The sequence below is a fragment of the Aotus nancymaae genome, unplaced genomic scaffold (genome assembly GCF_030222135.1).
Source record: "Aotus nancymaae isolate 86718 unplaced genomic scaffold, 86718_ANA_hifiasm-v0.15.2.pri h1tg000004l, whole genome shotgun sequence".
Classification (NCBI taxonomy): domain Eukaryota; kingdom Metazoa; phylum Chordata; class Mammalia; order Primates; family Aotidae; genus Aotus; species Aotus nancymaae.
This window is the reverse complement of record NW_026988415.1, coordinates 33,191,216-33,205,284: the sequence shown is the minus strand read 5'-3', so window position 1 is coordinate 33,205,284 and position 14,069 is coordinate 33,191,216. Positions and strand designations below refer to the sequence as shown.

Here is a 14,069-nt window from a genome sequence, read left to right as displayed (position 1 = left end):
AATTATAGGAAACTCTCAAGCTTTTACTGTGTAGTTTGTGACTTCCAATTTTTTAAATATGATTCCTAATCATTTTATTACTTTTAACCTTTTAAGCACTCCATTCTTCCCACATTTTTCTTCATGAAATGCAAAGCACATATTTAGGGCTACGAATGTATTTAAAACTTCTTGCTTCCTAATACTTTTCACAGGTTACATTTAAGGCCAAACAATTTTTTGATAGTGTATACTTTCATCCCAAGTGCAGTTTAAAACAAACAACAACAAAAGCTAGAATCTCATCTTCCAAGATTTGGCAATATCTCTGTGACTTAGTGCAAGCTGTGAAGTCACATTGTTTTATTAATACATCATAAATATAAAACCTGACTCATACCTTGATTTCTCTACATACAGCACTCTTACAATGAATTTATGAGAAAAGAAACTGTAAATATAATCCAGAAACTGTACTACTAGCTGAGGCTTTGGTACTCAAAAGCCTATTTAAATAAAACAATACTTTTAAATAAGATGTATTCAACATTTGCAGGAAAAATTCACTTTATTGAGACTCGTATTTAACATTTGGCCATGACTGGAAACTGGTGAGTCAATATCATGTCTCTTGAAACATGAACTCTTCATTAATCATGGAAAAATTCTGGAATTTAGAAAGAACTCTGTTATTAACAAATCATCATTAATAACAAACTATTTCACTGAATATTAACAACTCAGAGAATAAGCACAAGAGCATTCAGCAAACAGTGAAGCATTCTATACACATTCATTTTTCTATCTTGAAAAGATGGCACTGAGATATTTTTCTCAGTGGGGCACAGTGGCTGGCACCTGTAATCCCAGCACTTTGGGAGGCCAAGATGGGAGGAATGGCTTGAGCCCAGGAGTTCAAGGCCAGCCTAGGCAAAATAGTGGGACTCTATCTCTATAAAAAAATTAAAAATTAGCCACCATGCCTGGCTAATTTTTAAATATTTTTTAGAGATGGAACCCTGCTATGGTGTTGTATGCCTGTAGCCCCAGCTACCCAGGAGGCTGAGGTGGGAGAATTGCTTGAGCCCGGGATACCAAGGCTGCAGTAAATCATGATTGCACCACTCCTCTCCAGCCTGAGTGACAGAATGAAACCCTGTCTCAAAAATATATTTTTCTCCAGATTACAGCTCCTCCTTATAGCCCCCCAACCCCTAGCGACCCTACTGTTTTCCAAAATTCTATAACATTATCTGTACAACTCTAAAATAATCTCAAAGGTTATATTTTTTTGTATGGATGCTGCCTCCCTTAACTTGAGTGTGTGCTCCAAAGGCAGGAACCATGTTTTTTCATTTGTATGTGGTCTTGTGCCTGTGGCACACTGGTAATATGTTTCAGTTTATGACCATTTTAATTCACTCTTCTCTTTATCCCAGTCCTGCTTCTCTCCTGTAACTCTCTCCTTATACCACTCTCCAATCTGGACTCAAATGGTATTTCATGTTCTAAAGTTTGATTCTGAAAAAAGTAAATCCACCTCAAAATGTAGTCTTGCAAGGTTAATTTTTTAATTACTGTATTTTCTGAAGATATCATCATAATCCATACAGAATCAATTGTACACCCACAGTGAACAGGCAAAATTATAAAATGTAGCTCCATCAGTTCTAATGCAGAACATTTAAAAAATCTCCTATCTCAGACTAAACATCATAATGACACATCTCACCATTTCTAAGGAGGTGTTTGGCTTATTCAAAGGTAGATCAGTTATAAATATAATAAATATTGAGATAAAAACAAGTGGTACCAAGAAAAGTAGCAAAGTTTTTTTCAATAGGTCTTCACCTAGGATTAAAAATCACACAAAAAGGGGAAGTATTAGATATTTATCACTGTTTTTGAAACTGAATTATTATATAAATAGTGAAGAACTGACTTAAGCTCGGAAACCCCTGCCATATTTGCCAGTGTATAAATACCACAGTTGTGCTTGAGTATAGCACTCCTTTCATTTGTGCACTTTTTATATAGAACAAGTACTTTACTGAACTGTGACATATTTCATTTTCAGTTAGAAAAATAACTTCTCAAAGCACAATTCTTCTTTCCTGATATGATTTTGTTTAAAATTTGACCTTGTGAATTATCCATTTAAAAATGACAAAATATTAGCCTAGTGATGAGACAAACATGTCTTGTGTGTCTCTTAACTCTCAGTAAGTCAAACATGTACTTAGAGCATAGGATACTGTACTGAGCAAGAGGTATCCTTCAATAAAAATTCCTGTGTGAGTAATGGAAACAGTCTTTTAAGGTTACGTTTTAAAAGTTGTCTCATATTTTAAAGACCAAAGGGAAGAATAAGGTTTTTCCTTTCTTTTTGGTTTCGCTTTGTTATTTTCAGGATGGAGTTTTAATAGTTCTTCTGCATAGTAAGAAACGAGCAAGCACTAGGCAAACTTAAAAAGTAGATGAGGTTTGGCCTCACCAAACTAGTAGCTCTCACTTGTTTTGGAGTAATACAAAAGATCTTGAATCTTAGCCACACACCTACAAACCTCCCTTGATCCCACTTTTTCTTTGTCTTATTTCTTCACAATCTTGTTTTTCACTAGAAAATTATCAAATTCACGTTCAGATAAGATTTGCAAGAATATAATACAGAGAAATTACTAAGTTATCTGTCATGCAAAATTAACAGTGGGAAGGCAGGAAGCTCCTTTGCTGAAGTTCTACTGGCTTTTCCTATACAGAGTCAATCCTGAAGAGGATATATTTTTATTTCCAAAAATATTATTGTCCTATTTTTCTATAACTGGAAACATCCAATAAGAAATGTCCTAAAGAACTGAGACCACATGCAACTCAATAAATTCTTTGCTCCTAATTTCAAAGTCATTATGATTCTATGAAGAGGGCCAGGCATGGTGACTCATGCCTGTAATCTCACTTTGGGAGGCCGAGGTGGGCAGATCACCTGAGGCCAGGAGTTCAAGACCAGCCTAGCCAACATGGCGAAACTCTATCTCTACTAAAAATACAGAAATTAGTCAGGTATGGTAGTGCATGCCTGTAATCCCAGCTACTTGGGATGCTGAGGCACAAGAATCGCTTGAACCTGGGAGGCGGAGGTTACAGGGAGATCACGCCACTGCACTCCAGCCTGAACGATGGAGCAAGATTCTGTACCCAAAAAAAAGAAGAGATTTCCCTCAAAGCAAAAGAAATCTTAGTCATCACTATCACTGATAAGACTGCATGTAAAATATAGGAAAGAATATATATTTTGAGGATATAGCTAAAAACTCACCATATCCACTTTATATAATGCATTGACTAATGACAAGATATAATTCAAGACATAACTTTAGAGTTTCCTGATTTTTTTAAATAGTGACAAAAATGAAAAATATAAAACTAGTAAGTCTTCTTTCTCATTCCATGTATTTCTTGGTTGAGTTTTCCCATTTTGTTATTTTTTCCTCCATAATCCTTAGTGATTAAATAATTTGTTAGGCTTCTTTGTTTATTGCCTATCTCTACCCAATTTGGTATAAAATATAAATTCCCTGAGGGTAAAGATTTCTTTACTGCCATATCTCCAATGCTTGAAAAGAGTCTGATACATAGTAGGTGCTTAATAAATATTTGAGGAATGAAAGGGATCAATGAAGCCACTATATTTGTAGAGTTAATAGAGATTCCACTATAGTAGAACAATATGAAAGGAGATAAATGATTGATAGATATGCCAGTATCTGTCTATATCAACATCAATATATGTATTTACAGCTGCATCTATATCTATGTACCTGAAAGAGCAATGCTGAGTTAATTTCCATCAATTTTGAACATTTATTAGTCATTTCTACTCCTAAAGCTAGTATATTGTGAAACGCAATCATATTTTACCTAATTCTTTAGGCTTTTTAATTTATATTGCTGTGTAATTTAAATGTCTTTATCATAAATCACTTTAAATCAGTGTTGGAAGTGAATGGAATGAATATGTATTTTACTAATCATGACCTCTTAATTTGAAAAATATTCCTTTGGAATAGTATTAGACACTCTGAAACAAATGTATGCTGATCTATACTTGCTTTAAGATTTCTGTTCTCTTGAATACTGAAAACATAAGAAAATATTGATTAAAATATGCTCCTGTTATCCCTTCAAAGAACTAGGATATTATCTTTACTGACAGAAAAACAAGAATGTTGATAATAGAAGTATAACAATATTCATAGTCCTCACTGAATATTAGACTTTTAATAAATCTGTGTTCCATTGAGGTGCATGCTAACTTATCCTCTCTGTTTACAGACTACATGGGAAAGTCTTTCACTTTTGTAATTACAAAATATACTGAAAGAAAATTAATTTTGCTAGCAAATAGCTCATTATTTAGTTACTCTCCTTTGAGCTCATACCTTCCAGGCATTGTTTTTCACTCCACTCACTCCAAATTCCATCATCTGAGCAATACATATTCACTTTGCTTCTTACTAAAAAGCATAATTGTCGGGTTTCATTTGTTGTTTTCAAGGTGTACGTTTCATTTTCAACTGTAATAGTCTGAAAACCAAGGACAAAATAAGATGCCATTATTTGATTTAATTGCAGCTAGACAGATTCCATATCTGTCCCTTTCAAAGTTGGTTTTAGTACATAAAACCTATGCATCAAAAGGTCACTAGAAAAGCATAATCCCAGCAGTAATTAGCTCTCTGTATAGTCGGGGTTTTTAAATCATTGTTTCTTCCCTTCTTTATTTATATTTTATATCTACAATGATAATGGATCACTTATAGTGAAGGGCAGTATGTGTGAGAGGGCAAAATTCCTAGGTAGCCTTGGTGTTTATAACACTCAGTATGTGGACTACTGTCAAATTTCCCAGATTCTATGAACTGGAAAATGCTACGTACACTGAGTTACCAAAAGACAGAGACATTATGTGATGGAAACTATAGAGTTCATATATTAATATATAGCTTTTTCTTTTTTCCTTATTCTTACTTCCTTATTCTGATTGTTAATAAGAACAAGGAAAATCTGTGTAATAATGTTAAGGGCTTCGAATAAGAACAAGGAAATAAAACCTGAATAACAGTACTCAGGGCTTGGTACAAAACAATTGCTACAGTCATGAGACTATCTCAAGGTTGGGTGATCTCAGAGTAAAAAAAAATCACTGAAGCAATTACTTCAATTTTGCATTTCAAAGACCTGAAGAATTTTTCTCATTCAATATATTAGCTTTTCCTTTGGTATAACTTATCTTAGGAATCAGCATGATGTAGTGTAGACTTAAGAGGACTGGGAATCAGATCTGAAATCTAGTCTTAGCTGCATAAATTGATTGTAAGTGAGTTTTCATACCTGAGATCTATAAGTCAATTCAACAATCAGTTTTCTCATCTGTATATGAAATGAATGAATTAGAACTACTGGCTCAACAACTTCTCTCTATCACTCTCTAAACTAGAAACTAATATCACAATTAACCTTTAATTGTGACATGTTATTTTTACTCTTATCATATTTATTTTTTAAATCACTCTGTATAGTGATTTAAAAACCCCCACTATACAGAGGTTAAAGGTATCACCACATTGTTGGTGCTGGGGGTAGTAATTAGTCTTGCAACCATTGCCTACTTCCCCAGCTAGCCTTTCTTGCCTGGTAAAACCAATTATCTTGTGAGCCTGTCATACTGTAATTTTGACCTGATGGTTGTCTGGTTGTCCCTCAATAAGTGGTCTTTGTTTTTTTTTTTTTTTTTTTTTTTTGCTTTTACTTGAGGCCTCTCCACAATCCATCTTAGGCCTTCAGCAACTTTAATTTATTGACACAAAGTTGAAAACAAGTGACTAGATAATCTTTGAGGTCCTATAAAACTTTAAAATTGGTATCATTAATTATACTTTTATCCACTAATTTATTTGGCTTTCTGGAAATTGAACTAAGATACATATCATGTTCTTTCCCTCATGTGAATGCAACTGATTTTGGTTCTCATGTTTGATATTTTATTTAAAAGTCTATATTTATGATTCTTCTAAATAAATGCAATATTCATACCACCAAGGTAGTATCATCTTCTATGATCTCAATTTCATAAATTAAACACCTTGCCGGAATAGGTCCAAAAGGTATGCTCCATTTCAGCTGAACTTCATATAAACTCTCCCGAGTAAGACTAAGATAGCCTGGTGGCAAAGGTTTAACTGAAAAGCAAAAGGGAACCATTTCAACACGGAGATTGTTGAAGTTTAGTAGTAGCCTTTATCCAAAGCTAGGGACATCTAGTAACAGAAACCTCCAGGGATAAACCAAGTGGCTCAATAATATTCTCTATGATGTGTATTAAAATCGAAGTTGCTTGCCAACCAAGATGAGTTTACTGACAAACTTGGTTATTTTTTTGGAAACTCATTTTTGACAAGTCACCCACTGACAAATATTTAAGCCCAAGAGAAAAGTTAGAAGACCCAAATAATTACAACCATGCTTCCATTTTGTAGCATTAGAAACAACAACCACAATCAGTACTACCACTACTTTTACAAATAGATAACTCTTATTTAGTGCTTATGCTATGTCAGACACTGTAAGTACCAAGGATGTTACATCATAATCTCATTTATGTCTCACAATAAACCTATGAGGTGGTCCTCTATTATCCTCATTTTACTAATAAGGATATTGAAACAGATATGTTAATTAACTTGTCCAAAATCACACAACTAGAAAAATGATAGACCTAAGATTCAAACCCAGGTCTGGCAGACTCTAGAACCTATCACTCTCATAACTATTACAACTGAAAATATAGACTCAGTAAATATCCAACCATTTGTCTATTGAAGCCTGGGAAAAAGTGTATTCATAATTACTCCATCACTAACACTAGACAAAAGTACTGTGTAGCCGACAAACGGAAGAGGGAAAATAACATTGTGAGTTCTAAAATGAAAATGATATCAACCTTTATTCAATTTCTTATCTTTCATACTTATATATTTAATAAAAGCTTCCTTATACACTCTGCTGACTCTCTATTTTCTTTTTTTGCATTTCCATAGTGCTCTCTCTCTTTCTCTCTCATTCTTTCCTTCCCTTTTTCTCTCTCTCCCCTTCTTAAGTGGTGATAAATGGCCTAACTAGAAACAATAAATTTGAAGTTGTTTGTTGGTTTACATCACCTATATTTTGAAGCTGAAAAATGAAATAACTGGATCTGATAGGCTCATCTTCTGATGATCCATTAACACAAATATAGAAATCTTTATAGTCTGATGACTCCAAATAGGGAAATCTGCATCCAATATTTTGTCCATCAGCCTTGATGTAATCAACACACTGTAATGCACGATCTAAACCCTCATACCTGTAAAAATAAGCATTGTAAGAACTGTGTTTCACAATCTCTTCCAGTATCAAGGTGCTCCATTTTCAATTGTCTTAGGATATCATGTGAGTTTAAAAATCATTTAATAATGTACAATATTTACTAAGCACCTACTATATGCCAGGCCCTATGATAAGCACTAGGGAAAAAACAGTAGGGAAAGCAGACATAGTCCCTGATTTCATGGAGCTAACAATCTAATTAAAGTCTTCACAAAATCTCAAAGACAAGGATTCGTATTTGTGTACTTGGGTTATACTGACTCATCAACAGTGTTTGTGAATCAAAGAATAAGATTCCTAGTAAGAAAACCTGTGATTTATACAAATAATCCTGTATGATTTTGCCTTTTAAATTATTTTACTGGTGAAGTTACTTTAAAAGAAAGCAAATTTTTTTAAAGCAGACTTAGAAAATATTATGTTTAATCAAATGAATGAAAATCCCGAGGATACAACACACATCAAGAGATAAACCGCAGAAAAGCCACCTGTAGGAGGGCAAAAAGAAAAGGAGGAGTTGTTTGGCAACTAAACCTTTAATTTTCTTATCTCTTAAGTGAGAAATGTTACCCTATCATTTAAAGTTAACCTCATTCCAGTAATAAAGCTAAAAGGAACTAGGGGTAATTCCCTACTGAATTCCAAAGCAACAAATGCCAGGCTATTTTCCTAAAGAATAGCTTGCAATGCAAAGCATGACATTATTTGTAAAAGCAGCCCAAATCCCTGTTGAAATGAAGCCAATATAGCAGCTGATAAGGTGCCAGTATAAATATCTGGACTCTGCTAAATTAACTTTATGCCAAGTATTTACTTTAGGCAGAGTTTGAAAAATTGTCTCTTGGTTAGTTCACCTGATTAGAGTTTGGGAAACTTGAATTCCAAGCTTAACTTCATACAGACTTACTTTGTGCCGGCAGGGAAGCCTTCTGATAACTTTATTTTCCATTCTCTAAAATGTTAATATTTATTCTTCCCTCTTTCACTAAGATGAAGATCAAATTATATTAAATATGAACTACAATGTACAGGAGGGCAGAGACTTTCTCTTATTCAAGCTTTTGTCCTTTTTATCTAGAACACTGCCTGGCATTTAAAAGATGATTAATATTTGTTGAATTAATGAACAAATAATTTAGATCTTTGAAATTTATCTATCCAATTCCAGATGAGGAAACAAAAATACTAAAAGGAAAAGTTACTTGCCCAAGGCCAAAAAGTTAAATGATGCTAGAGCAGAGATTAGAAACCAGATCTCAGGATTGTTAATAGTTTATAGCTTATCATATATATATTATTATTTTCTAAAGAAAGATGCCATAATTTGGAACTAAAACTCACCAATAGTAATGCTTAGTCCTCTCTTGATTTGTCCATTATTTAGTAAGTGCATATGCTTAGATACTTACCTATCAGCTTATCAATGCTATCACTTGTTTCATTTATGTAATAAATAGTGATAATCTGCTATGAGCATAGAACTTTGGAGGTAGTCAAGAGAAATACAAGAAACGATTCATGCCCACCAATCCCTTAAACATTTGACAGGAGACAAAGCACATATATATGAGAAAAATTTAAATGTCATCTGGGCAATAAATCATTAAGAGCTGTAAAAAATAATAGTTCAACGCCAGGCATGGTAGCTCATGCCTGTAATTTCAGCACTTTGGGAGGTTGAGGTGGGTGGATCACTTGAGGTAAGGAGTTTGAAACCAGCTTGGCCAACATGGTGAAACCTCATCTCTACTAAAAATACAAAATTAGCCAGGTGTGGTGGCACATGCCTATAATCTCAGCTGCTTGAGAGGCTGAGGCATGAGAATCGCTTGAACCTGGGAGGTGGAGCCTGCAGTGAGCTGAGATCCCACCCCTGCACTCCTGCCTGGGTGACAGAGCAAGACTTTGTCTCAAAAAAAAAAAAAAAAAAAAAAGAGGTAATAGTTCGAGAAAGACAAAACAGAAGCTGACATGAGCAATTAAAAATTAATGAAACTCGGGAGCAGATGAGCTTTAATAAAAATTGGTGAAAGAAAGATAAAGCTAGAGGGTATTCCAGAAGATAATGCAAACAAAGGTATAAAAGGCAGTAACATAAGTGAGAAAAAAATGTACAGGTGGATTTTAATGGAGTGGAACATTCACGTTGGTAATAGTAGATGATATGGCAGCCTAGATTTTATCCTGGGGCAATGAGTAGACATGGGAGGTTTTTGAACAAGAGAGTGGTATATGAAAATGGTAGTGTAGGAAGATAAAGCTGGCTATAGTGTGCAGAAATGAATAAAAAAGGGAGAGATTGGAAGGGGAGAGATTGGAAGCAGAGCAACCATCATTTGGGAAGCAATGTCAATCATCCAGGTGTGGAATGAGGGAAGCCTTACAGCAGAGATGGTAAGCACTTAACAGATGTGCAACCTTGCAAAGGAGTGTCAGAACATGGTGATCATGTTACCCTGAAACAATTAAGAAATGAAGGAGATACATGAGTCACAATGGCCAAGTTTAAAAGCTTCACTGACAGCTAGCAAAGGTAGGGAGTCAGAAAAAAGATCCAGTTTAATAGATAACTGAATTTTTAAAAAGACCTGAATATAAAATATGCCAAAACTGTTTAGGTTCTAACTTCCTGTATCTAAAGGATAAACATTAACCCAGTACAGAAACAATTACTGTATTCCTTATATCACCCATAGAATACTTTCCAGTATCTACATCCTAAGACCACTTACACCCATTGAAAACCTCAAATAATTGTAAAAATCACCATCATAAATACGACTCTGACAAATATAATTAATTTAACTTATTGAAAATATAGTTATTCATACTATGGATTAATTTGAGTAGACATTTTTAAATATGGAATTCTAATTATAAAAATACTTACCAGTAAAACAAGTTGTAATTGGTATCAAGAAATACATCTATGCCAGGTTTCCAAGAACAGAGTAAATATTGCCAATTGTAATATACACAATCCATATCCTGAACTTTAGTTTCCGGAATTCCTAAGGAACAAATCAATCGTGAATCCTTGAAAGGCTTGGTGATGAATCATTTGTGAAATCATTATGCAATTTTATTCCATTTCCTATGATCTCTCCATTTTATTTTGCAATCAACATAATCAGGATTATTTCAAAAGGAAGTGACTGGAAATCACTTCACTATAAGAGGGACATGCAAAACCAAAGAAACATTTGAGGGCTTATTTACTGATATTAGTATAAGCATATCCAAAAGTATTAAATTGATTATTCTAGGATGCTCTGAGCAGATGAACAAACACTCATGACTGTTTACTAATATGACCCCAAAACTGGGAACTATATCAATAAAGTAAGATGTAGCTTTTGCCAAAGGTATTTGCTGTTTTAAAAAATTTTTAAAGGCTAATCACCAACTACAAGAAAGATTCTATTTTTTTGCCACACTGTCACAGGATCTTATACATGCAGCCTGGTAGATAAGGGACTTATTCCCAAATGAATTGTTCTGATAGTATTAAATATGAAAAGAGAGCTTTATTTTAACCTTGTGGCGATATCCAATAAGTAGTTTCTGCCCAGGAACTTTGAACTTCTGATCCATTTGTGCATTGTCGTGGTAAAAGTGTGCGTATCTTTGCTTCAATGCCCTTGTTAAGATCAAACCCATCTTTGTAATGTAGATTCTTAGTAATGATGGTCTGTTTGATAAAAAGATGAGACAAAGTCAAGCTTAGAAACCTCCATGGTATAGTGAGCTATATTAATGACTAATAAATCATTAATACCCTAGAGAGTTCCCATATCTAAGACAGTCCTAATGACTATTTGATACAATGCCACAGATACATTTCCAGCAGAGCTCACCTCTGTATGTCATATCATTTGATAAGATCATTTGAATCTTAACATCTCATTCCAAATAAAAACAAAAACTTTTGGAAGGGAAAAAAACCTTATGGCATGAACTTGAGCTATAACTGCTTGGAATCAAATAGATAATTTTCATATACCATATGCACATTACTTGACAAATTATGTCACATTTCAAATATAATATGAAACCTTCAGGAAATACATAAAGTAAAACCCTGGAAGTAACCAGAGAAAGCCAGGCAAATTGTGAGCTTCTGGAGGACAAAAAGCATCATTATTTATTCTTATATTCCTGATACCTAGTAGACTGTCTAGCACAAAGTTGATCAATAAATGTTTGATTTGAATTTTCTAGTCTATTGAAACTATCTAGCTGAATTAGGGAGGTAACAGAATGCCATCTACAACAGAAATCTTTGAATATATGTGCTTGTTGAGTATATAAGTAGTTAATAATTCAAAAAATTTTCATTGAGCTCTTACTACAATATATACAATGAACCATAATCCTGCCACCCTCTGTGGGAAATGTACAAAGATAAATAAGCCTTATCTCCTTCAGTGGAAAAGCTCACAGTTCAGTAGCATGTATAAGACCCAAATCCAAGAATAAAATGCTCTTCTAGTGAAGTGCTCTTCAAGTTCATATGGCATGAGACCAAGTATTTTTTTTCCTGTACTTCCAATGGCAGTTGCAACAGTGGATGGGGTGAAAACAGATATAGCAGGATGAATAGGAGACAGAAGCAGATGTGGAAGCTTTTTATATCCTAATTAAAACTATTGAGATATGGGAACTGGAGTGGACACTAAAGTCAGGAATCACAAAATAACACTTGATGATTGCTCTGATACTGTAAATGCATGCTTTACTTACTGTCCATGTTTCACTACCAATGTTTCGGCATTTTAGTTCATATTCCACTGTGCATTCCTTAAAATTATCCAGAGACAGTGGGGGTTGCCATTGCAAATAGAGATAACCTAAATATCCAGGATCCACTATCTCAAAATCCTGAGGAGGGTAAACTGAAATAAAATCAATAAAACACTTTTATTTTTTCTGTATTTTATGACAAAGATTGCTAAATCTAGACAGCTTCCAAATGTCCACCAATTAACAGATAAACAAAATGTGCTACATGTATACAATCAAATATTATTCAGCCATAAAAAGAAATGAAGTACTGATTCATGCTAAAACATGGATAAACATTGAGAATATTATACTAAGTGAAAGAAGTCAGACACAAAAGACCATATATTGACATAGCTCCATTTCTATGAAATATCCAAAATAGACAAATTCATAGAGAAAGAAAGTAGATTCATGATTGGCAGGGGCTTGGAGAGAGCAACAATGCAGTGTGACTTCTTAATGGGTTTAGGGCCTCTTTTAGGGGTGATGCAACTATTCTGGACTTTGACAGTGGTAATTATTGCACAACTTTGTAAATATACTAAAAACCAATGAATAGTACATTTTTAAAGAATTAGTTTTGTGTAAATTATATTTCAATGAGACTGTTAAAAAAATCTAGATTACTGGTATATAATTGTTCCTTCAGTGAGAAACCACGTATGCAAAATGTGACTTTACCTCACTAGGTATTAGTTTTTCAGGGAAGCAAATACTTCAATATGGCTTTATCTCTGTGGTCATGTATGCCAGCATTTGGTCCAAGACAGGAACATTTTATTACAAAAATCTCTCTAGTAGCAATAACAAATCAATATTAATTCAATGTTTATTATATGTATATAATGTGGCAAATACAAAACAGGGATAGAAAATATGAAAATGGCCTCCATAGCAAAGTGCCTTAACAATTTGGGGAACATGCAGATCTTGTTGATCCATTCTAGTTAACTGAATTATCTAGGTAACTAAAGTTTAGAGCTATCTCTAGAGTACGGCAAACCAGGACCACTCTTTGGAAGGATTCAAGAGAAGGATTCAGCTGTGTGATATGAGGAATCAGCCTATATTACTATTTGAGAGGGGTGCAGTAGGAGGCAATGACTCCATCAGGTGATTTAAAAAGCAATAAAATAAATTATATATATAATTTTATATATTTTTATTATATAATTTTTATATATTTTTATTATATAATTTTGTTATATAATTTTTTATATAATTATTATATATCTATAATGTAATATCAATGTTATATTATTAGATATAATATATATGTTCATGTGCATTCAATAAATCTATAAACTTTTCTACTAGCAAACCTAGTGGTACTATAGTACTGCCCTCATGTTGCCTTTTTGCTAATAATTTTCTTTCACTTATATTACATTGTTCATGTATAGTATTTCATAATACTTATTGAGGTGAGAAAAAGAATCCACAGAAAAGAAATGGTGGCACCAGTTATGGTTTGACCTGGGACACCCACGTACCTATAAAGAAGGTCTCTATTGAGGATGAAATGACAATTCTATCATTTCAACACTTAAGGTTAAATTATTTGTCAAATGCATTGTTCAAATTACCTTCTTCAATTAAAAAGTTCATATAATAATTTAATAATTGTATAATTATTTTTAAATTTTACGTTAAATTTCTGTACTTTTAAAATTTATCTAATTGTCATAAAAGCTAAGGAGAGTAATTAAGAAATCGTTACAGTTAGTTTAGTAGCAGGCAATGAGGTTTCAGATATCTAATCTGTTAAAAAAAGACTATACAAAAAGGTATGAACAATGTCTTTGAATTTGGCTTTTATCCAACAAAATGTGTGTCAACATCAATTACTTATACATGAAAGTGACTAGTAAGTACATAGC

The 14,069-nt window shown here is 33.5% G+C and overlaps 1 protein-coding gene across 3 annotated transcripts in view; it reads right to left on the bottom strand.

Moving 5' to 3' along the window:
- Nucleotides 1-432: 432 nt before the first annotated feature.
- IL13RA2 (interleukin 13 receptor subunit alpha 2) overlaps nucleotides 433-14,069 on the bottom strand; it is a 122,752-nt gene continuing 109,115 nt past the window's right edge. For all 3 annotated transcript variants that reach the window (XM_012451779.3, XM_012451780.2, XM_012451781.2), the window contains 8 exons: nucleotides 12,148-12,299; nucleotides 10,942-11,095; nucleotides 10,295-10,415; nucleotides 7,197-7,381; nucleotides 6,073-6,218; nucleotides 4,419-4,563; nucleotides 1,712-1,830; nucleotides 433-646 (listed from right to left, as the gene is read on the bottom strand). In XM_012451779.3, the coding sequence (XP_012307202.2) occupies nucleotides 602-646; nucleotides 1,712-1,830; nucleotides 4,419-4,563; nucleotides 6,073-6,218; nucleotides 7,197-7,381; nucleotides 10,295-10,415; nucleotides 10,942-11,095; nucleotides 12,148-12,299 (1,067 nt within the window). In that variant the 3' untranslated portion in view covers nucleotides 433-601. The remainder of the gene's footprint in view (nucleotides 647-1,711; nucleotides 1,831-4,418; nucleotides 4,564-6,072; nucleotides 6,219-7,196; nucleotides 7,382-10,294; nucleotides 10,416-10,941; nucleotides 11,096-12,147; nucleotides 12,300-14,069) is intronic.